The sequence below is a fragment of the Papio anubis genome, chromosome 9, assembly GCF_008728515.1.
Source record: "Papio anubis isolate 15944 chromosome 9, Panubis1.0, whole genome shotgun sequence".
NCBI lineage: Eukaryota > Metazoa > Chordata > Mammalia > Primates > Cercopithecidae > Papio > Papio anubis.
In genome coordinates this window covers 61651291-61675741 of record NC_044984.1, presented here as the reverse complement: position 1 = coordinate 61675741, position 24451 = coordinate 61651291, and the positions used below count along the sequence as shown (strand labels likewise).

At 36.4% G+C, this 24451-nt stretch overlaps 1 protein-coding gene across 2 annotated transcripts in view; it reads right to left on the bottom strand.

Moving 5' to 3' along the window:
• CAND1 (cullin associated and neddylation dissociated 1) overlaps positions 1–24451 on the bottom strand; it is a 46821-nt gene that overhangs the window by 5921 nt on the left and 16449 nt on the right. Inside the window, exons 1-10 of one of the 2 annotated variants that reach the window (XM_031650603.1) lie at positions 17329–17393; positions 16157–16311; positions 13809–13932; positions 11315–11571; positions 11125–11230; positions 9886–10031; positions 6393–6685; positions 4278–4419; positions 2422–3915; positions 1524–1619 (exon numbers count right to left, since the gene is read on the bottom strand). In XM_031650603.1, coding sequence (XP_031506463.1) covers positions 1524–1619; positions 2422–3915; positions 4278–4419; positions 6393–6685; positions 9886–10031; positions 11125–11230; positions 11315–11571; positions 13809–13932; positions 16157–16311; positions 17329–17378 — 2863 coding nt within the window. In that variant the 5' untranslated portion in view covers positions 17379–17393. Of the gene's footprint in view, positions 1–1523; positions 1620–2421; positions 3916–4277; positions 4420–6392; positions 6686–9885; positions 10032–11124; positions 11231–11314; positions 11572–13808; positions 13933–16156; positions 16312–17328; positions 17394–24451 lie in introns of those variants that run through there. The other variant, XM_021922576.2, reaches the window with a different exon arrangement.

Sequence of the window (24451 nt, the reverse complement as noted above, 5' to 3'; positions counted from 1 at the left end):
CATTATATGATCTCAACTCTATCATCAGCAATCTTTTAGAATACACAGGGAAATGCAGGAGAGGTAACAAAAGACTTGAATGCCAACTTGAAAAACCAGCAATTTGAAAATACGGGAGGAAAGAGAGACTTCAGATACTGCAGATTGGCAAACTCAATGTTGATATCCAAGAAAGTTCCAGCACTGACTTAAAAAAAAAACGTCTGAGAGACAGCGTGGTTTCAAAAACAATATAAATGTACCAAACTAACTTCCCCTTCCCTTTATTTGCATACTAAACTGGTAGATTAGAAGAATAATTACAATAGAGTATATATCTGCTTTCAGGAAAGCATCTAAAATATTGCTATTATGGACAAAATGGTGCCATGAACTAGCAATTTCAATTTTTAAAAAGTTTCCTAGGTGGTTCTGATGTTTAAACAGTCATGAATATCGAACTAGATCATAATTCAATTAGAATGCTAACTACCTGGTTGAGTAACTGTATCAACAATGCATACTGGTTGACTGCTGTCAACATGGGAAGATATTGCTAGAGATACGGCATGGGCCTCTTCCTCTGTCCTGTTTTGCATAATACCAAAGTGCTCAATAAATATATCAAAGCAGAAAATGGGTGGGGGAAATGCCAGTAAGAAGTTTCTCATATAGACTTTAAATAATTTCTAGGCCCCAGCAATAGAACCTATTTGTGCCTCTGCCTTCCTTATTCTGAACTGGCAATCCCTTTCTATACAGCTCAAATTTTATATTGTGTTTTTTTTTTCTTTCTGGCACACTGCAGAATGGCACAAAGCTACAAAGCTTCTTTGCCAAATCCCTCAGTCCTCCCGGATGGTTATCTCCATTATCCCGTCCTCAAGAAAGCAACAAACTAAATTCTGAGGGGTTTTTGGCTACTATCAAACTCTAGGAAAACCAATGATAAAACCAAAATGCACGGAGGTTATAAAAATCAGAAATAATCCCAAAAGCTAATTCTTGTCTTCACAGAAATAGAGAAAGCCCTAGTTTTTCTTGGGTTATCTCCTCTTAGTTCTTCTGCGAATTAGCTCTCCCCCACTTTATTTTTTATTCTTAGGTTATTTTGACCTTAAATATGGAAATCTCCATAGATCTCCTTCGGTGTTAGACGTAATAATTGAAATCTGAGGCCTTAATAGTTCAAATGAGACTCATTTACATCTAGGGAGAAACTTCAGACTGGCCACATAAATCTAGTACCTTTCTGCTCTATCCACTAAAGCTATCTTATCTTAAGTCACCCCAAAAACATGGTTATCAAATATGTAGTTGACTCTAAAGACATGCTGGTATATTATAACTTCATTTATGTGTGCAAAATCATCTAGGAATAATTACAAACAATATAGGCAAATGCAATTTGTTAAAGGTATAAGATCATATCAATTTTATTTTAAACAATTATTTTAATTCCTTGATATTTCTAGTTACTAAATTCAAGAGTTTGAGAATTCTAAAATCCAAAAATCAGTATGTTTATCTTTGTTTCCACTTACCTATGCAGTTCTTTAACAGTGGATCAATAGGTTGTGGATGGTCAGAAATTGTAAATTTCACAGCTGTAACCACTGAGCTTCGGGCATATGATGAGCCTAGTTAAAAATAAATTGCAAGTCTATTGGTATGTAGTCCACTAAAACTCACGGACATCATTTTTAAACCACTTCAAATAACACCAGTGTCTTCAATTCCTTAGAATTTTCCTTGGCCAAGAAGGGTATTTTTTATTGCACGCATGAATCCAAAGGAGCCAAGTTTACTCACTTATGAGCATAAAACAAAATCCTGTTAGATTTCAAAAGAAACAATTCCTTCTGGGAAGGAGGGACCTGAAGCAGCAGTGGAGAATCTCACCCTCACAAAAGAGAACTAGCTAAATCCAAAACCGCTCAAAAATCTTCAAATTTTTTACTAAAAAAGAAAGCAATGCCTAAGAATGAATGGCTATTACTGCTATTAATGTTATTACCTTCTACTTGTTCTAATCAGGATGACACTGGTAAATCTGAAAACTCTTCCAGGATCTTTCATTCGAAAAAAGTACTTTCACCAATTTTATTTATTGTAACTAGTATCAGCAAGCTCTTTAGATTATGTTAATTCATGAGATATGTCTTTTCCACATTTTAACATAACATAGCAACATTAAAATGTAGTCATTATGAGGAATGAGAACACATTTAACCATTATCTAATTACCACTCTATCTTTTAAAACAACAAAATGTCATTTGAATATCACTCTATACTACAAAAGACAGGTTTTTTTTTCATCACATACTTAGCTTTTAGGTTTAAGAAAATATAGACATGGCTTAACTTCTTTATTAGGCATCTTTTAAGGCAACCAACTATCAACAAAAAATTTTTTAAGGAAGAAAATCTAGATACCTACCTGATATCAAGTACCCCTTAAGCCGTGGAAGGAGAGTTTCTGGATCAATTAGAGTGAGTTTTCCTAGACATTCAGCAACAACATTTCTGGTTCCTTCCTCTGCACACTCACAGTGCTTTAGTAATAAGGCCCAGATGTTTTCAACATATGGTTTAAGGCCCACCACTGATGCAGAGCTAATAATTTCCTTCAAGGAATGAAGTAAAAGATACTGCCTTTTGGGCTGACTGGTTATTTCTTGTAGGACAAATGGCAGATATTCAGGAAGGTTGCCCACACTAATGCTGCCTAATGCATAGGATGCAGCTGATTTGACTTCTTCACTAGGAGATGAGAAAGCTTCTAGTATTACAGATTTTAGTTCCAACTGTCCACTTAAGTCAATATGATGCCCAACTTCTCCAAGAGAAAGTAGAGCTAAGAGACGAATGGAATCTGTTGACCTTGAGTTCTTGACATCTTGAATAAACTGACCTACTACAGCTGGTCCCTCTTTAGGGCATGCTCGAGTAAGGGCAGCTACACATTTGGCAATGGAATAATAAGACTGCTTATGAGTAAGAGCTGTGCTCTGAGAGTAAACTGGACCAGTCAGCATGCGCAGCAAATCCATGTATCCTAAATTATTTGTTCCAGTGACAACCAGAGCTTGGAAAAAGTCTAGCATGGCACTAAGAGCTCCCCCCTGCAATAAGGGTGATCTCACAAGTCCAATAAGTTCATTGAGAATGGATCCACTTATCTTTGAAAGGGAGGAGGGATACACTTTTGCCAAAGTGGTAAGAAAACTGATAGCCATTTGTGAAACATGCATATCACTTTCGCTGATAAGAGGTGGGAGCTCATCTAGAACTGCATCAATCATGGCAGCTGTCAAGCTGTCACTATAGTTTTTTATTAGAATATCAAGGGCAGAAAGAGTACCCAGTTTCAAAGCTCTCTGGTTTTTTCTAAGAAATGAAGCAAGGATAGGAACCCCTTCTCCCAGAACAGGCCTCAAATCTATCTTCAAAGGTGACCCAGCAATCAGTGTCAATGCCTTTACTGTAGTTAACCTGGTAATTTCATTCTTTAGTCTCTCCAAGAAAATCTGAAGTGTATTAGGCAAGTCAGAACCCAAATTGTCTCCAAGGTTGCAAATAATTTGTCCCATACAGGAAATAGCCCTTTCCTTGACTTCCTGATCAATGTCAGCTGCTTTTAATCTCTTAATGGTACAGGTAAATAGATCTTTGATATAAGGAGTTGCATCAAACGAGGAAGGCTGATCTAAAGGACGAATTACTTTGACAAGCTGTTGAGTAACAAGAAGTGCTTCAGATGTAATTTTGTAAAATGGGTCTCCAACACAAGCCACCACTGGAGGAACCAAAGCCTGAACGTGAGGATGGAAGACTTGAGGAGAATGGTTACAGAGGATTACGTATAGACATGACAAAGCATCAATCTTCAAATTCGATGAGCTTGATTTATCATTCAGTGAGAAAATGATTCCTAAAAAGCCAACAAAAAATCCAATCATTGCTGTGCAGACTTTTAAGAAAGAAAAATGAAATATCAACCCCTAGAGTACTGCTAATGTTCCCACTTCATTATATTATTTCTATAAGCAGAAATTTTCACCATCTATAATAAATACTACAGCCAAATATTTTAGGGTAAGACTTAACTTTTTATTTACAAATTTCTAACTTCAGGTATTCAAGATGGTTAGATTAAAAAGTTAGCTCTACGTGCATATTAAGTTGTCACAAATATTCCTTTAAAAGGAAATCATTATTTAAGCTTATTTAAATCCTAACAAAAAGGCTACGCCCTATACTAAGTCCCAAAAGAGATTTATGTTTCTTTCATACCTGGTACAAGTACAGGAATGTGTTGTGTTAGGGCTCCAGGTAATACATTTACTAGCTCAGTTAACATGTTAAAACAACACTGTCGGGTCTTCACACTTTTTTCTTTCATCTGTTTGTGCAGAGCTTTAACAATGTTGGGAACCTGCAATTATCATATACTCATTAGATGGTTCAGCTGTTGGTATTTCCTCAGTACACTTAACATGAATTATGGAGAATGAGGATAAAGGGAAGAGTTTATCTTTTTTTGTTAAATTCCTAATTCGACTATCTACTGCTATTGCTAACACTAACAAGATCAAGTTTGTTATATGGATTATATATGTTCTCTTATAACTCCATTTGCTTGATACTGATAAATTACGAAAAGCTATCATTTAGCTTTCAAGGGAGCAACAAAACAGTCTTCCCTACTTAATTTTTAATTGTGAAACATACATGACTATAAAGAAATTAATAGGCTGGGCGCAGTGGCTCACGCCTGTAATCCTAGCACTTTGGGAGGCTGAGGCAGGCAGATGACAAGGTGAAGAGATCAAGACCATCTTGGCCAACATGGTGAAACTCCGTCTCTATTAAAAATACAAAAATTATCTGGGTGTGGTGGTGTGCACCTGTAGTCCCAGCTACTTGGGAGGCTGAGGCAGGGGAATCGCTTGAACCCAGGAGGCGGAGGTTGCAGTGAGCTGAGATAGCACCACTGCACTCCAGGCTGGCAACACAGCGAGACTCCATCTCAAAAAAAAAAAAAAAGAAAAGAAAAGAAATAAACAAATAATATTTTCAATAAAAAATTTAGGAGGTTAATTCATAAATGGTATTTTGAATGACAAAAGCACAGATAAAAGTCAAAGGAAACAAGATAAATTATGGAAAAGCAACCACTGAACAGGTCCTTTTCTTACTTTCCATTTGCTGTTACAAGGAATCAACCTCACTTCAAATGTAGCTACAAGCAGCAGGGCTATGATTAAAAGATATCTGCTCTAAACTTTCTAATGTTTGGTTAGTCAGTAAAACAAATAGGGTCTCTACTAACAAATCTTATGGATGCAAAGCTATAAACGGAGCTTCTAGAATACCTCAACAGCAAAGCAAGTAGAGATTAAAAATAAAAACAAAGCCAAGAAAAATCCCAACAACTAAACTACAAGGATACACACCGTAATTACACAATGATCTAAGAACTAGACAAAACAAAAAAATTGTCTAACTTTCCATAGCATTGTCGAAATTCCTGGCAACTCTACTGAGCAATACCTGACTTCTACATACTCACTCACTCACATATATCCTCCATACACTTTATCTTATTTCCTTCTACAATTAATCTTCAACATTCACCTTTATAAGTAAGTTCACCACAAAAATGTATTTATTTGTACTACTTGAAAACAAGATAGATACCATATGTGTGTCCCATCCTCTCCACTGGTTTAATCACTGTCAATATCTGTTTTGTAACCTATAAAAATTGATCTAGTATTTGTGCATCCCATAGGGCTGCTGTAGAGATTACATATAAGATAGGAGAATGCCTGGTATGTTATATTCAATAAATGGGAGCAATATAATAGCTCTAATGTTTAGGACCTTAGAAAAAAATGCCTTCAAGTGAAAAAAAAAAGTGTATTTTATTAGTAAGTATATATGTAGTAGGCACTACACTGAATGCTCTATACAGATCATCCAGTTCTCACAACCACAGGTAGGTATTTCTAAATACACTCTTATTACAAATAAGAAAAGTGAGGTTTAATAAAGTGACTAACTAACTTGCCCAAGATCACACACCTAAATTAGAAGTGAAGTCAGTTACGTGATCACAAGTAGTATGACTCCACAGCTATAAGACATCTCTATTAACATCAAAGATAAAGACTACTTTACTGAATCTTAAAATTATTTAAATATTGTTTATCAAGTAAAACCAAGAATACTTCAATCAGAATAGTTTACAAGTAACATAATATGAACATGCATTAACTATATAAACATATCCCAGAACTTTCTGCTTCTCTATAGATATTCTGGAACTCACATTTCCATACAAAGACAATTTTAAAAGCATTGCATTTACTATCATGATTTTGTAAACTGTACTTTAAAACCCACCTGACTCTGAAGCATTGTTAAAGGTGTTTCTCCCTGTTCCATCGCATCAGGGTCACATAGCCAACTTTGTACAGGACGAGTTTGCTTCAAAAGAGAAAGGTATGCGTGAAAAACATCTGCCTTTACATTCTCTTCACGCTCTTTAAATCTGGATATTAGTGCAGGAGAGACGGTCTTGTAGAATTCTGGAAGCATTTCATGCCTTGTGCTAACTACAGCATCCAAGCACTTCGCAGCTGCACGTCTCACTTTCCAACTCATGTCATCATCATCACTGTATTCATCATCACTCCCTAAAGGGTAAGTTTGAATGTAAACAGGCTATTAATGACAAGAGAAGTATATTATTTTAAACAGAAAATGAATTGATATTTTTAAACAAATCAGTTAATCTAACTTTCCGGTAACATATACAGCAACAGGTAGGTTTCAATAGAACTGGAACTTCAACAAAGAGCTTGTTACTTCTATAAGTCTGCACATAAATTAAACTTAAAAAACAAACATAATTGTATTTTTAAACATTTTCTCATTTATTTTGTAATGAACTGTGCTTAGTTATAACACTTTAAAATCATCAATTAACACATTCAACTTCTTTAGAATATAAATATTTATAGTCATAAATTTCCCAGCTTTTGAAACAAAATTCAAAGAACTTACTTAACAGCATAGAATCAAGCAAACTATCAGGGAATTTCTAAGAAAAACCATGAAATGGATTTGAGGTAGTAGAGTAGGTGATAAAATGAATGGTTACCAATCCCAAAACACTGTAGAACTAATTTTCTGGGAACAAAAAGAAGGTTGATATCAGCTTTGTGACTACAAGGCTTTTCACTCGACTTGTTGATAAGCTATGAGGAACAAACATGTATATTCTAAACCTTTCACAATTTTGTCTTAATGTACTGTAAAACAAAACTATTTTTGCTTAATTGTAACAAGAAAATGCTGCAAACTTAACAGAGAACCATTTTTCCCCTAATGCTAAACCTTAAACATTCAAAGCAGAAGCACTAAGAATTGTATCTCACTTATCTATACTTGATAGATAACATGTGTGTGAAATCTCCAGCAACTCTTTCTTTCTAACACCATCAGGTTTAATTAGTTGGGTAATATGAAGTCAGAAAGGTGGCAGAAATACTAGCAGTTATCATGATAGTCTAAAATTATCTCACAATAATTTCGTGATTCTTAGACAAAACTATACATAGCCTTGAAATAACTGAGAGGAGTGATATCTTTTTACTGGCTTTTATTCCAATTAGCTTAGTGACAGTCAAAGGTAGCCAGCTAGGCCTTAGAAGATTCTACAATATATAATAAAATAATAAAATTTTCCAACTCAAAAGCTTAAAATTCACCTTAGCACATTATAGGAAAATACAACCAAATACCACTAAATGCGAGACATTTGCTTATTTACCAATATCTATTTAAATAAAGTTAAAAGATACTGCCAAAATATACTATCAAGTTAAGAGCACATAAAAGTTTTTTCCATGTCCATACACTATGGTAATTGCATCCCAGAAATATAAGCTTTATTAAAAACAAGATTATAAAAAATTAACATGTCCCAATTCACTAAAATTATGTTGATTTTATAAATCACAAAAACACCATGGTAGAAAGTCATTTAATGGGTATAATTCATATTAACTGATAAAGCAGGTGAAGTACCTGTTTGTTATACAGCGCACAAAAGACCAACATTCAAAACCTGGAATACACATTGCTACTGATTTTTTCAAAAGATATTCATATTAAAATATAAGCTAAGTTTTCCCTTCATTAATACAACCCATTTATTGATTGCCTGTGTGTCAGGCACTGTCCTAGGCACTGGAATAAAGCAGTCAATCAAGAGATTAAAATGTCGAACCTTCATGAAACTTACATTCTAATAGGTAGGAGACCATCAATTACAGTATGTCAGAAAGTAAGTGTGATAAACAAAATAAAAACAACAAAATGAAAGAGTTCTGAGGTGGAAGACTACATGAGGGATGTGTGAAAAAGGAATCAGGTATGACTGCAAGATTTTTGGTCTGATCAACTAAGAAGAATGGAGGTACCATTCTGAGATGGAAAAGGCTAAAGAAGAACAGGTTAGGTGGGAGATGGGGAAGGGGTAGGGAAAAGATATTTTAGATATCCTAGCAGCAATATTAATTAAGCAGTTGCATATGAATCTGTATTCACAAGCGAGATCTGGATTAAAGATAGGATCTGGGTTGCCAGCATACTGATATTAAAGCCAGGAAACTAGATGAGATCAACAAATAAATCAAGAGTATAACAGGTAAGTTCAAGGACTGAGCCTTGGGATACTCTAAGTACAGTGGTCAGGGTGAAGAAGAAGAACCAGCATGGAAGATTGGAGTAATCAAAATGGTAAGACTACATCCAGGCTAGAATGGTATCCCAGAAGCTAAATAAAGAAATGTTGCTGAGACTGAGTAATACAATAGGCAGAGTCAAACATTTGCAATCTTGTGCATCACTGGAGGAGTGGATTCAAGAGAGAATGGAAAGAAAGAAACTGAACTGCACTGAGGAGTTCTGTTGCGGAGGAGAGAAACTAGGCAGCAGCTGCTTGAGGTGTATATGGTGTTAAGAAATTTTTTTGGTAGTTGTTTTTTAAAGATGGGTGAAATTACTCACTTAGGAAAGTTGTTACATAAATTCCTTCAAAGAATCAAACTAAACAGTATTCTCAAAAACAACAAAAAATCCACCAACCTGTTTACCTAGTAACTTACCAACTTAAATATTTGTTACTATGATTCTTCCAATATGAACAGAAACAACTGAACATGACCAACCCCTATGTCCTTGAAGTGCTGCTACTCCTTTCCAGAGTAAATATCATAAATCATCATGTGATGGCATCAATCTTAGGAGCCTCAGAAACGTTGTAAGCTATTAATGAACGTTAAATGGGGCCTCAAACGGTATTAAGAATTTTTCCTGAACTATGAACAAACAAACTAATATTCTTTCAAACCAAGCTGCCCTAAATATGTATATCTACAGATTCAATTCTTTCTAAAACCTCGATTTATCTCCTTACAAAAATGCTTTGTAGAAAATTTGAGTAGTACTTAAAACCAGAAATCATATATAGTTGCTAGCCAAGAGAAAACAAGTGGTAATGGTACTAGTTGTAAATATACAGATTTTTTTCTGTATACTTAAAGAAATAAAATTGGGACATGGTGAGCAATTTTTGCTACATACTTCTCACTCACCTTATTGAGAACATTAATGAATGATTTTTAGACATGATTTTTTAATGTGTTGCATAACAGTTCAATACATAGATGCCCTCTAACTTAATCTGCTATTGTCAAATATTGAGATCATTTCCCTTTTCACTATTATAACTAAATAAAACAAACAGTACAATTTGCACTAAGAATCATCTCCATTTATAACACTGTCTTTCACAAAAATTTAAAAGATTCTATTTAATTTGAAATACCTTGATCATCGTCATCACCACCATCAGCATCCATTGCATTTTCATCTTCATCTTCATCATCATAATTATAATTTGGATCATAGGTAAGGTATTTAAGACAAATATTTATAATGGTAGAAACATGAGGATATACTTCCTTAGGACATCTAAAGGCAAAAACAAAAGCTGCCTTGAAGAGCTGTACTTTTCTCCTTGATTCATTACCTGCCACAGTTTGCTTTATCACCAGCAATAACATAGGAGAGTAGTTCCCATACTATCTAGCACCAATGATTCTTGCTGTTTCTCTCCCATGGACTTACAATTTTAAAAGGTTTACCTTTCAAATTTTACTTATTTAATCAATTTTAAGATGAACTCCCTTAATCCCCATTTTAACTATGTTATGGTTAATGTGTGGCAGTATAGACAGAAATCGGTATATACTCAACATGTTATTAGAAAAACCAAACCCAGATGAATGTGCTCTTCAGTAACCAGGATTATTTGTGGAAACGCCAGTGCATATTCAATTAGGTTTGGTCTTCTAGTGATGTAATGAGAGGACAGAACATATAAATGCCCACAGGGCCAGCAAATAAAAGAATACTTTGTGTTTGTCAACTAAAAGAACAAAAATGAATCCAACAATTTCTGATTTTCATAATATGATATGATTAAAAGCCACTTCACAAAACCAGAAGTGTCAAGGGATAAATGCAGAAAACAACCAGTAAGGCCTCAAGACACCATGCTACTGCATTAGTCAAGAGCAAAAATTCTGTTACTTATCTTGTATTGCCTTCCAGTACACAAATATACAATTTTTACTAAGCTTTTAAAAAATATATTAGAATCAGTTTCCAAATTGAGAATCACTGACCTAGCTAAATGGATGTGACCTAAGAAATTGTTGAAAAGACAATTCACTATTTATTTCTGACAAATAATTTATCTTGCTGGGCTTTCAGTACAGACTACATTATTACACTGGCATTTCTTCCCTTCTAAAGTAAACCCAAAATAATTATAAATACCTTTCCCAAATTCTTTGAAGTCCTAACAATGACAAGAAAAATTTTCAAAATAAATGTGATGACCACATTTTATAATAGCAAGATGACATTAATTTCAAATACTGTATTGTCTGTTATAACTGAAATCCAATAGGCCGCTTCTCCTCACACACCTAATGTAGATCTTATGATTCTATTCTTAAGGAAAAGTTTTTTGTAAAAAATAGAGATCTTAAAAACTTACCTTCTTACAAATGATTCAAAGGCTTGAATACAGTACTCTCTCAATTCATCATCATCTACATTGCAAAATTTTACCACCAAAGGAATTATCTTCTCAAGGTATTCACCTAAGAAAAGCATAATAGTTCTTTAAAAACATGCATTAATGTTTTTAATTAAAGAAAAGTTTAAAACTTTTAAAGATTTCTTACCTATTCTATGACCAGCTTGCCTACTAATAGCAGCAATACATTGTATGTAGGTTCTTGTTGTTGACATAGAATCATTTTTGGACAACTCTGACAACAGATGTTCAATAAGATCTACAAAAACTATATTTCCACAGCTCATAACCAGATGGCCAAGAGCGATAATAGTTCTTTTCCTCACTGCAAGTCTAGGGCTGGTCAACTGGGGAAGCAGACAGGTCAGAATTGAAGGATGGAAATTAACAAGAAGTCCTCCTTGCCTTAAAATAAAATAAAAAAAGAAAGAAAACAACAAATGAATTCAAGATGCCTGGCCACTACTAAATGTTTGGCCTCTGACCTCAATGTAAATATTCAGAACACAAATTTAGTTGAGACTAATTCAAATTCAGAGTGAAAGGAAAATTAAATTCTTACTTTATCTAAAATGCAACTGAAACCTGAGCCAAGTGAATGCGGCATTGAAATTTACATTGCCAAACTGACTCCGGGAATCTAGACCTAAATCCCCAATTATAGGTTATCTAATCAATTGGCTTGGGAAAGTATTTTTTAAAAAAACAAAACAAGGCTAGGCATGATGGCTCACACCTGTAATCCCAGCACTTTGGGAGGCTGAGAAAGGCAGATTGCTTGAGCCCAGAAATTTGAGACCAGCCTGAGCAACATGGCAAAACCTCATCTCTACAAAAAACACAAAAATTAGCTGCGTATGGTGGTGCATCCCTGTAGTCCCAGCTGCTCAGGAGGCTGAAGTGGGAGGATCACCTGAGCCTGGTAAATTGAGGCTGCAATGAGTCATGATCATGCTAATGCACTCTAGCCTGGGCCAAAACCTGTCTCAAAACCAAACACAAACCACCACCACCAAAACCACACAATAATCTTGTCACTTTGTCCTTCCAAAATCTCTAAATGATTTTTTGTGCCAGGCACGGTGGCTCATGCCTATAATCCCAGCACTTTGGGAGGCCAAGGTGGGTGGATACCTTGAGGTTAGGCGTTCGAGACTACCCTGGCCAACAAGGTAAAACCCTGTCTCTACTAAAATTACAAAAATTAGCCAGGCGAGGTGGTGGGCATCTGTAATCCCAGCTACTCAGGAAGCTGAGGCAGGAGAATCACTTGAACCCAGGAGGCGGAGGTTGCAGTAAGCTGAGATCAAGGAACTGCACTCCAGCCTGGGTGAGTGAGACTCACTGGAGTGAGACTCCATCTCGAAAAAAAAAAAAAAAAAAGGTCTCTAAATGGTTTTCTGTATTCTTTCTGTATTGCTTTTTTAAGGGGGGGATTCATAACACTAAAAAATTGAGCTTCTCTTGAGTTCTCCCTCTCCCTTATTGGCTTTCCTCTATATATAGTTTCATTGTTCCTGTTGTTCCAACACCCTTCTTCCAAAGCATCGCAAATGTATAGTTCAATGAGTCACTACTACCCAAACCTATGCCAGGACAATCACTGTTCGTGATTAAATCACACGTAGGACAAAAAGTCTGAATTTTCAGTTTATCAAATTAAACATAAATTCCTCATCCACCACGACATGACCCCAATTTATCAGAATGATTTCCTACTGCTTTTCTATTCGTTCTATATTCTAGAAAACTAGAATACGCTTCCCCATTCATATACTACTTAAGTATTCTACACCTGGGCACATCTAACTATTGAAGCGCTACCCATTCTTCAAAACCCAATTCAAATGCCACTTTCCATAAAAACAATTTTCTTGAATCCTTCCATTTTAAAACCCCAAACACACTATGCTCCCAGTTAGTCTTTAGTCCCATTCTGTCCTGTAGCCATTTGTGTTCTTATATCCTATCGTAAAATACAAGCTCTTTCAGTGCCAGGATGATAGCTCCTCACTTTATACACACACATCCACACACCCACATGAAGGCACTTGATTGTTTTTAAGTTGAAATGAATTTGCCACAAAAAACATACACACAAATAATGGTGGCCTATAATGATTATGAGAATCAGAAATTGACAGGTCCTTTAAGGTATTTTCTCCTAGGAGTTGCTTAGGTCTATGTTCTAACATCTGACTTCCAAAGGAAAGTGAAAAAGCAACAAATATATAAAAGCCAAGGTCCTCCCTCCCCTAAAATATGGACTATTAATATGGTTACTGAAGATTACCAGCATTCTTTTAACTGGAAAATCCACAACTACCAGCACATCTCCTTATCTAAATACATCACTGAATGCAAGAATATATAAGTAAAACAAAACATGAACTGTGCTAAAAAATTTAAAATCACAAGTTTTATTAAAGAACTATAAAATGTTTACTATACAATATTATATACTTATACATTAGTGTAATTAGCTTATTTCCCCCTCACTCCCAATCACACAAATTGATAAAAGTCACCATTTAAATATGAATAATTTTTCACTAAGTTTTATTGTATTTACTAGAAAGGGTTTTTAGTAAATCAATGTAGTATCTGTATTACAAGTAACGGAAATAAACAGGCACACTTACCTGCTCAGCATATCAGCCATAATATCCAAGGCTTCTAGCTGAACAGAGACATCTTCCTGTTTTGCTATTGCACTGGTAAGACGTCCAGTAATCTTTTTACATACATTAGCAGCTAATGCAGAGCCTGCATGAATAAGAAGGCAATAATAATTTCAAAGCAAGCATGTTGAATTCCCTCTTATATTCATGGTAGTTACCAAATATTTAACAACTCCACACTTGATCATGAGACACAAGAGATCCAGGGCAGAAAAACACATCTCTCAAAACAGGCTGCTTTTCAATAAAATAACTTAATAGAAATAAACAAGAATTAGACCAAATCTTTAACAACTCCACACTTGATCATGAGACACAGGAGATCTGTGGCAGAAAAACACATCTTTCAGAACAGGCTGTTTTTCTATAATAACTTATTGGACATAAATGAGAATTAGGGATGACAACTTCATAAGGGGTAAAGGACACAGGGAAAATACAGATGTCAGCAGATTCTTTCTACTGGATACCAATAGATATTATAGATAACTAGTAATAGTAGATAGATAACTATTCTATCTACTGGATAATCTGTATGCATTGGTATGAATGCTAGCTATGGAGCCAGTAGTAGCTGCAGTGCTTGCACCCCTAAAGCTGCAAGGAGAGTTTTCTCTTTTTGAGTCTCTTCTAGTAGACTAGCCTTTTAAACTTCAGTGAAATAAAAAGCATATATTCTGAGCTCCAATGCTTAGCAGCTTCTTAAAAAAAAAAATCAGCCATAACTTTTAATAAGGTCCTTTCCAACTCAAATATTCCGTAACTTCATTATAAAGTAGAAACTTCGTTCCAGGACTCATAAATCAGAATTGTTACTACTTAACATGTCGTTACTGATGAGAGAAAAAAAAGAACAAGTCACTCTGAAAGAATCTGAATGGTTAAAAAAATTCTTACAAAAACCGGAAATTGGCTCAATGCAAACATATTTCAATGAGAGAAAAACAATTTAAAAATATATACATAGCTAATACAATTATAAATAACATACCTTTGAGTTGTTGAAATGTTTTACTGAAATAAGTAACTATTTAATAAGGGTAAAATAACACTGGTATGATACATTGAACAAAGCACCCTTTTTGGATTAAAAGATAATGGTTTTGAATCTTTACCCAATTACTCACCCAACTTTGGGTGAATTAACCTAATCTCTCTGAATTTCAGTTCCCCCATCTACAAACTAGAAGGAATAGTAAGACCTCGTATATGATTGATGTTTAGACTAGTTTACGTATGCAGCCTTTAGCATGAAAACTAGCACAATGAATGATTTAAGTAAATGAGTGAAAATAACATACCCAGAGTACATTATTTATTCTTTTGATTTTTTTATTTTTATTTTTTGAGATGGAGTTTCGCTCTTGTTCCCCAGGCTGGAGTGCAATGGCACCATCTTGGCTCACCGCGACCTCTGCCTCCTGAGTTAAAGTGATTCTCCTGGCTCAGCCTCCCAAGTAGCTGGGATTACAGGCATGCACCACCACGCCCGGCTAATTTTGTATTTTTAGGAGAGACGGGGTTTCTCCATGTTGGTCAGGCTGGTCTCTAACTCCCAACCTCAGGTGACCCACCTACCTTGGCCTCCCAAAGTGCTGGGATTACAGGCGTGAGCCACCTCTCCCGGCCCCCAGACTACATTATCACCAATCTAAATCTTCCCATGAAATAGGTGATAATCTCACCTTTTGCAGATGAGACAATAACTTTTAGCCTGCTAATTTTAGCAATAGTTTAGTAGTCAAGACCAATTCTAAAATTTATATTACCTACACATTTCTGTCAAAGGTCAAAAGCTAAATTAGTTGACAAATACATTAATCATAGTTTTAAATTTGTTTAATTACCAAGTAGCTGTAAAAGGCTCAGCTTTCATTAAAGCTACCAGTAAACTGAACTATTTCACAGCTACGTCTGAATGGTGTTAAATTTTACATAGCAAATATGACGCAAAGTGAAATTAATACTGGAAATAGATTTTGGTTATCTCTTCCCTCACTGCATAGGTTGGCATAATTCTAGTCTGCAGTCATGGTACACACAGTATAAAATCTTGCTCCAACATATAAAAATCCTTCACCAAAATACATACTACAAACAAGTTCAATCGAAATATTCCTTTACCAGTTAATTTACTTCTAAGAAAAATAAGGCTTCAAGCTTTAATTTTCTTAATTGTCCAAAGGGATTCCTACGAAGATCTGTAAGGACAGCCACCTCCCTCCCTCCTTGGCCAGAAGGGGAAAAAAAGGTGGGGAGAAATACCTCCACATAAAAACAAATAGGAAGAAAAATGTGCTCTTGCTTACCACTGGAAGCTGGAGGAAGTTCTCCAATTACTGTTTTAAGACCAATACTTGAAATGTCTCGAAGTTGTTCTTTATCAGAAAGCATGTTAGTGCAGAGGGTATCTACAATTGTCTCTACTTGGTATTCTTTCACTTTACTCACTAAAGGGCCAAGACTGTAATACAAAGAAGAAATTATTTAAAAAAATCTAGATAAGCACAAAAACAGGAAAATACATAAGTAGAAATGTTAACCTTTCTGCCTAGAACTTTCAAGATAAAGTATATACCATGTCTGTATCATAAATAGTATACAAATAACGACATAAGAAAACTGTGATTGGTTAAGATTTTTGCAGTTGGTTTCCACGTTTTTCTCATTGATTTCCATCCTCGTATCATGAAACCGAAGCTGCTTTCCATATCATACCCCATGTCATACTCCTAAAGCTAATTAGTTGACAAATACAGAGAAAACTTATTTCTTATTTTTTTAAGAGACAGGTTCTCACTGTTGTTCACACTGGCCTTGAACTCCTGGGTTCAAGCAATCCTCCCACTTCAGTCTCCTGAGTAACTAGGACTACAAGGGCACACCACCATGACTGGCACAAAACCTTTTAATAATAAAAAGGTGAGACCGGATGCAGTGGCTCACACCTCTAATCCCAGCACTTTTGGAGGCCAAGGTGGGTGGATCACTTGAGGCCAGGAGTTCGAGACCAGCCTGGCCAACATAGTGAAACCCCATGCCTACTAAAAATACAAAAAAAAAAAAAAAAAATTAGCTGGGCATGCTGGTATGTGCCTGTAGTCCCAGCTACTTGGGAAGCTGAGGCACAAGAATTGCTTAAACTCAGGAGGTGGAGGTTACAGTGAGCCGAGATTGCACCACTGCACTCTAGCCTGGGCCAGAGGAGACACTGTCTCAATCAGTCAATCAATCAATCAATCAATAGGTGAATTAGGAGTCTGCTCCTGACGAGAAGTTTTTCCTACAATGGAAGTTCCATCTAACATAAAGATTTAGCATCCCTCATCTAAAAATTCGAAACTCTTTGAGTGCCATGGTGGAAAATTCCACACCTGACCTCATGTGCTGGTCAGTCAAAGCTTTGTTTCATGCACAGAATTATTTTTTTCCATTCCTATCCTCAATGTACAGAATTACTAAAAATATCATATAAAATTACCTTCGGGCTATGTGTATAAGAGATATATATGAAACATAAATGAATTTCATGTTTAGACTTGGGTTCCATCCCCAAGTTATCTCATTTTGTATATGCAAATATTCCAAAATCTGGAAAAATACAAAATATGAAACACACTCTGGTCACAAGCATTTCAGATAAAGGACACTAAATCTGCATCACTTTGCCAACTTTGACCCTTTCTTCCTATCACCAAACACCACCTCATGAACCAAAAGAATTTCCACTGCCCTTGAATCTTAATTTATAAAACAATGTGCCTTTTATATTCTTGTCTAAATGTTAAAAGCAAAAAGTAACTGGTTGTAAAGATGAAAACAAGTGAATACTACACTACCCTGTGCTCCCAAAGCACCTTGCATATACTTTTCTCATTACTATTATGGATGTTGTTACAAGTTTGCATTATGTTCACCAATTGAACCACTTCTTGAGGATGGAGGAAAGTCCTTCTTTTGTGTTCTTCTCATAGATTTTAGTAGTAAGTTTGGTACATGAGTATCATTAAGACAGCAGCTCCCAACCATTTTGGCAGCAGGGACCGATTTTGTGGAAGACAATTTCCACGGATTTGCAGAGGAGGCGGTTTCAGGATGAACTGTTCGACCTCGGATCATCAGGCATTAGATTCTCATAAGGAGCCCGCAACCTAGATCCCTTGCATGCACAGTTTACAATAGGGTTCGTGCTCCTATAAGAATTGAATTCCACCGCTGATCCGACAGGAGGCAAAGCTCAGGCAGTAAGGCTGGCTCACCCTCTGCTCTCCTCCTGCTGTGCAGCCCAGTTCCCAACAGGCCAAGGATCTGTATGGGTCCATGGCCCAGGGTTTAAGGATCCCTATATTAAGAAGTCACTGTATTCAAAATTATTGAATAACAAAGACAGTATGGCCCCCTATCTTCAAAAACTTAACCATCTGGTTGATGAACTATGGAACTCACATAACTATTTATGAAATAAAGAAGGCATTCACTACCCTGTCATGATTAAAAACAAATTTAAGAAAAACCTTTTAAATGCAATGTCAGCATTTACAGGGTAAAAGACTGAATATTAACAGTCAGATTTTTAGGTATTAATTTTTTTTTTTTTTTTTTTTGAGGCCAGTCTCAGCTCTGTCGCCGGCCTGGAGTGCAGTGGCGATCTCGGCTCACTGCAAGCTCCGCCTCCCGAGGTTCCGCCATTCTCCTGCCTCCAGCCTCCCGAGTAGCTGGGACTACAGTGCCATGCACCTCACCCGGCTAGTTTTTGGTATTTTTTTTTAGTAGGGCGGTTTCACCGTGTTAGCCAGGATGGTCTCGATCTCCTGACCTCGTGATCCGCCCGTCTCGGCCTCCCAAAGTGCTGGGATTACAGGCTTGAGCCACCGCGCCCGGCCTTTTTTTTTGAGAGACAGTCTTGCTCTGTCGCCAGGCTGGAATGCAGTGGTGTGATGTTGGCACACTGTGACCTCAGCCTCCGAGGTTCAAGCGATTCTCATGCCTCAGCCTCCCAAGTAGCTGGGACTACAGGTGTATACCAACATGCCCCATTAATTTCTGTATTTTCAGTAGAGACGGGGTTTCACCATGTTGACTAGGCTGGTTTTGAACTCCTGACCTCAAGTGATCCACCTGCCGTGGCCTCCCAAAGTGCTGGGATTACAGGCATAAGCCACCATGCCAGGCTGGTACTGAGCTTTCATGAGGTAGTTAGAAAAGAAGAGCATTTCAAATGAGGAAACAAGCTCTTGTAAAGACCAGAAACTAAAACAAGTAGAATGTATATTGAAAGAAATTAGGAGTAAAAAGAACTGCTTGATACAAAAGGCAGATGGAAAACACCATAGGAAAAGTAATCGCCTATGATATTACAGAGAACTCTTAAAGTCTGGTCAATGACTTTAAATGTGATAAAATTGGAAGCCAACACATTTTTTGAAGCATAAGTGACATCATGAAAATTTAATTTGATAAATGCTCAGATCAGTGTCTCAAATAGATGCTCAATTGATGACTGCTGACTGCTTGACCAGAGAAGTAGAAGGCAGGGCAATTTGGTGATTTAAACGATAAAAATAAAAAAACTGGGCCGGGCGCGGTGGCTCAAGCCTGTAATCCCAGCACTTTGGGAGGCCGAGACGGGCGGATCACGAGGTCAGGAGATCAAGACCATCCTGGCTAACACGGTGAAACCCCGTCTCTATTAAGAAATACAAAAAACTAGCCGGGCGAGGTGGCGGGTGCCTGTAGTCCCAGCTACTCGGGAGGCTGAGGCCGGAGAATGGCGTGAACCCGGGAGGCGGAGCTTGCAGTGAGCTGAGATCCGCCCAAGGCAGTCCAGGGTGACAGAACAGACCCCCGTCTCAAAAAAAAAAAAAAAAAAAAAAACAACCTGAAAGGTTAAATACAGCCTAATCCAAAATGAAGGCAGTGCTAACGGAAACATGGCAGATACATGAAGAGACCAAATATAAAACAATAAAAATTGGGAGCGGAGTTAAAAGGAATTCAAAAAATGAATTTAAAGAGTTCTAGCTTTCAGCAGAATAGTGGCGAGTCACGACTGTAATCCCAGTACTTTGGGAGACTGAGGCAAGTGGGCTCCTTGAGCTTGCCCAGCCTGGGCAACAAGGCAAAACCCCGTCTCTACCAAAAATACTAAAATTAGCTGGTTGTGGTGGCATACACCTGTGGTCCCAGCTACTAGGGAGGCTGAGGTGAGGATCACTGGAACCTAGTAAGTCAAGGCTGCAGTGAGCTGTGATCACAGCACTGCACTCTCACCTGGGTGACAGGGTGAGACCCTGCCTTAAAAAAAGACAATGTTATTATCAGTTAGCTGGACATGGTAGTGCATGCCTGTAATCCCAGCTACTCGGGAGGCTGAGGCAGGAGAATCACTTGAAACCAGGAGGCAGAGGTTGTGGTGAGCTGAGATTGCGCCACTGCACTCCAGCGTAGGCAACAAGAGCAAAACTCCATCTCAAACAAATAAAATAAAATAAAAATCATAAAAAAATTGAAATGCTGTATTTAAAAACTAACAATAAAAAATAAAGGGCAGTAATTATAAAACTGAATAAAAGAAAAAACAAGACTTAACTACCCGCTATCTACAAAAAACAATTTTAAAAAAACAGATAAAACAAGAAATAAAAAAGATACATATGCACAAAAACCAATCTTGAAACAAATGGGAGTGGCTATATAACTAACATTAGTGAAAATATATTTCAAGGTAAGGTGTATTATCAGAGATAGAGAGAAATGTCTTATACTCATAAAAGGGTCATACATCAAGAAGACATCACTATTATAAATGTGTATGTACCTAGTCATTGACAAAGACTCTGACCAAACTTTACTAAGCCACATCTGAGCACTCTTCTCAACAAGCAGTTCTTGACCCTGGGCCCCTGTCCTTGCCAGGCCTACCCCAATTGTAGCGAGAATATCACCACCCTTGATGTTTGTTTTTATGTAATGTTCCATCTCTGACTATTTCCGCTTTTTGGCTATAAATTTCCACTTTCGTAGTATTTGAAGTTGAGACCAATCTCTCTCTCCTATTGCAATAGTCTTTACACCTATCACAATAGTCCTGATTAAAGTATTTCTTACTGTTTAAACAAATGTCAGAACAATTCTGTCTTTAATATTATACAGTTTTAAAATCATCCTTCTCAACAGTCAACAGATCAACTAAACAAAAAAATCAGAAAGGACAGCCGGGCGTGGTGGCTTATGCCTAAAATACCAGCTCTTTGGGAGGCCGAGGTGGGTAGAGTACTTGAGGTCAGGAGTTCGAGACCAGCCAGGCCAACATGGTGAAACCCTATCTCTACTAAAAATACAAAAATTAGCTGAGTGTGATGGTGTGCGTCTGTAACCCCAGTTACTTGGGAGGCTGAGGCAGTCTGAGAATCGCATGAACCTGGGCAGTGGAGGTTGCAGTGAGCAAAGATCATACCACTGCACTCCAGCCTGGGTGACAGACTGGAGTCTAAATAATAATAATAATAATAATAATAATCTGAACACTATCAAATTCCTTGACCTGACACTTATAAAACACTTTACCCAACAACTGCAGAATATACTTTCAAGCATATATAGAACATTTGCCACGACCTACCATTTGGTACACCACAAAACAAATCTCAATAAATGTTAAAAGAAAGTACCCTGACCACAGTAGAATTAAATTATAAACCTGTAAAAAAATAACCTCCAAATTATTTGGAAACTGCTTCTAAATAACCAATGGATTAAAAAAAATTACATCAAAAATTAAAAATATTTCAAACTGAATGATAATGAATATACCAAAATTTGTAGGATGTAGCTAAAGACAAACTAAGAGGAAAATATATACCTTTATACATTTAAATTAGAAAGAAAGCCATTAGGAAAGCAATAATCACAGAAGAAATCAATGAAACAGACAACAAACAGACAAAATTAATAAACCTACAAGTCAGGTCTTTAATTAAGATTAGTAAACCTGGTAAGTTCCTGATTTGATTCAATTAATTGATGATTTAAAAAAAAGGAACACAAATTATCAAAATCAGGATTGAAAGAAAGGGATATTCACTGATGACATGATTGTTTAGGTAGAAAATCCTGAGGACTCAGCAAAAACGACTTTAACAAGTATGAGATACTATGGTTTATGGTTTATGTATTATTGTTAATACATGAATTCTTCTCAAACACTCCTAAAGCTTCAACACAATTTTAATCAAAATTTAAGCAAGCTTACTTTTAAGAACACAAGTTGACAACTCTAAAATTTACATGGAAATACAAAGGACCTAAAAAAACGAAACTACTCTTGAAAAACGAAGAATGAAGCCAGAGAACTTAAACTACCTTTTACTTTACATTTACTATCTACACCCATGTTTCTCAACAGGACAATTTTTGCTCTCCAAGAGACATGTGGCAATGCCTGGAGACATCTGTGATTGTCACAACTGGGAGAGGTGGGAATGCTATCAGCAAATACTGAGTAAAGGCCAGGGATGCTGCTAAACACTCTACAGTACACAGCATACATAGCTTCCAACAACAAAAAAGAATTACCTGGCCCAAAGAGTCAGTAATGCCAAAGTTGATAAACCCTGAGCTACAATGAATGCAAGTGTTGTACTGGTATAAGTATAGACAAATAAACCAATGGAACAAAACAGCATCTATAAATAGACCCACACTTTTATAGTCAATTGATTTTTTGACAATGATGCCAAAGTAATTCAGTAGGGAAGGAAGGTCTTTTCAATAAATGGTGCTGCATCAACTGGATATCCATTTGGAGAAAAAAAGAAAACGTTAATTCCTACTTCATATCCTTTGCAAAAATAAATTCAAGATAGATCATAGAACTAAAAGTAAAGCTAAAATTAGAAATCTTATTTGGAGAAAACCTTTACAACCTAAGGTAAACAAAGATTTCTTAGGACACAGAAAACAATAACCATAAAAGAAAATTTTAAATTAACTTACAAATAAAATCAAACTGAAATAAATTCAAAACCAAAATTAAAAACTTAAGCTCATCAAATTCAGAGAAGAACTACAACTTGATAATAAAAAGTCCATGCACAAAAAAAACCAAATGGCCAAAAAACACATGAAACAGTGCTTGACATCATTAGGTACCACGGAAATAGAAATTAAAACCACACTTACACACCTACTGAGGTGGCTAAAATTAAAAACTGACACAACCAAATGGCTGGTGAGAATGTGGAGCAACTAGTACTTTCACATAAATGGTAGATAGACTTTGAGAAACAATTTGGCGTTTTCATAAAAAGCTAAGTGAACAAGAGCAGTTTCACTCTTGGGTATCAGTAAAAGATAAAGACACACGTCCTAAACGGGACTTGCACACAAACGTTCACTGTATATTTATTCACAGTAGTCAAATCCGTGAAAGAAATCAAATGAATAAACAATCAATGGACTACTAATCATTAATAAAAAGGCATGAACTACTAATATACACAACATGGATGAACTTCTGGTATCATGAGAGCAAAAAGAGCCAGACACAAGAGCACATACTATATAATTCCATTTATATGAAGTTTTGTAACAGGCAAAACTAATTTATGGTAAATAAAATCTGAATAATGGTGACCGTGATTGGATATGTTGTATGATAAAATTATACAATTTTGTCAAATGATTATCCAGTCATTTGAAAAAGGTCCATCTTTTTCCCAGTGACGCCACCTTCATAACATATTTACATCCTATTTTACATCACTGGTCTAGTAATGCCCCACTACCTCACTGCTTTGATTATAGAGACATAATATTTATAGGGCTGGCCGGGCGCGGTGGCTCACGCCTGTAATCCCAGCACTTTGGGAGGCCGAGGCGGGCGGATCACAAGGTCAGGAGATCGAGACCACAGTGAAACGCCGTCTCTACTAAACATATAAAAAATTAACCAGGCGCTGTGGCGGGCACCTGTAGCCCCAGCTAGTCCGGACGCTGAGGCAGGAGAATGGCGTGAACCCGGGAGACAGAGCTTGCAGTGAGCCAGATCGCGCCACTGCACTCCAGCCTGGGGGACAGAGCGAGACTCCGTTTCAAAAAAAAAAAAAAAAATTTTTTTTATAGGGCTAACCAACACCTCTCTACCTTCAGCAATTGTTCTTCCTGTTCAGAGTTTTCTTGACTATCTTCAGCACATGCTCACTCTCAACTCTAATATATTTCAGTCAGTTTGTCTAGTTTCTGGAAAAAAAATTAATGATTTTTATAATTAATTTAGCAAAAAGTAACCTGAAGAGAACCAAAAACTTTATGATGTGAAGTTATCCCATCCAAGGACATGAGATTTCTCTCTGCTTGTTCAAGTACATTTTTGTATCTTAAAGTATTTTAAAATGTTTCTCTCATAAATTTGGAACAACAGAAAACTGTAATCTTACCTTATACCACACAACACTGCAATCCAAGTCACCATTGTAACATTTCTTGTTACATTTATTCCTATTTATTTTGTCTTTCTGTTGCTATAATAAATGGGTATTCATTTCTATTATCTTCTAATTGCCCACATGAAAAGCTAGTTATCAAAAGCTTATATAAAAGCTACT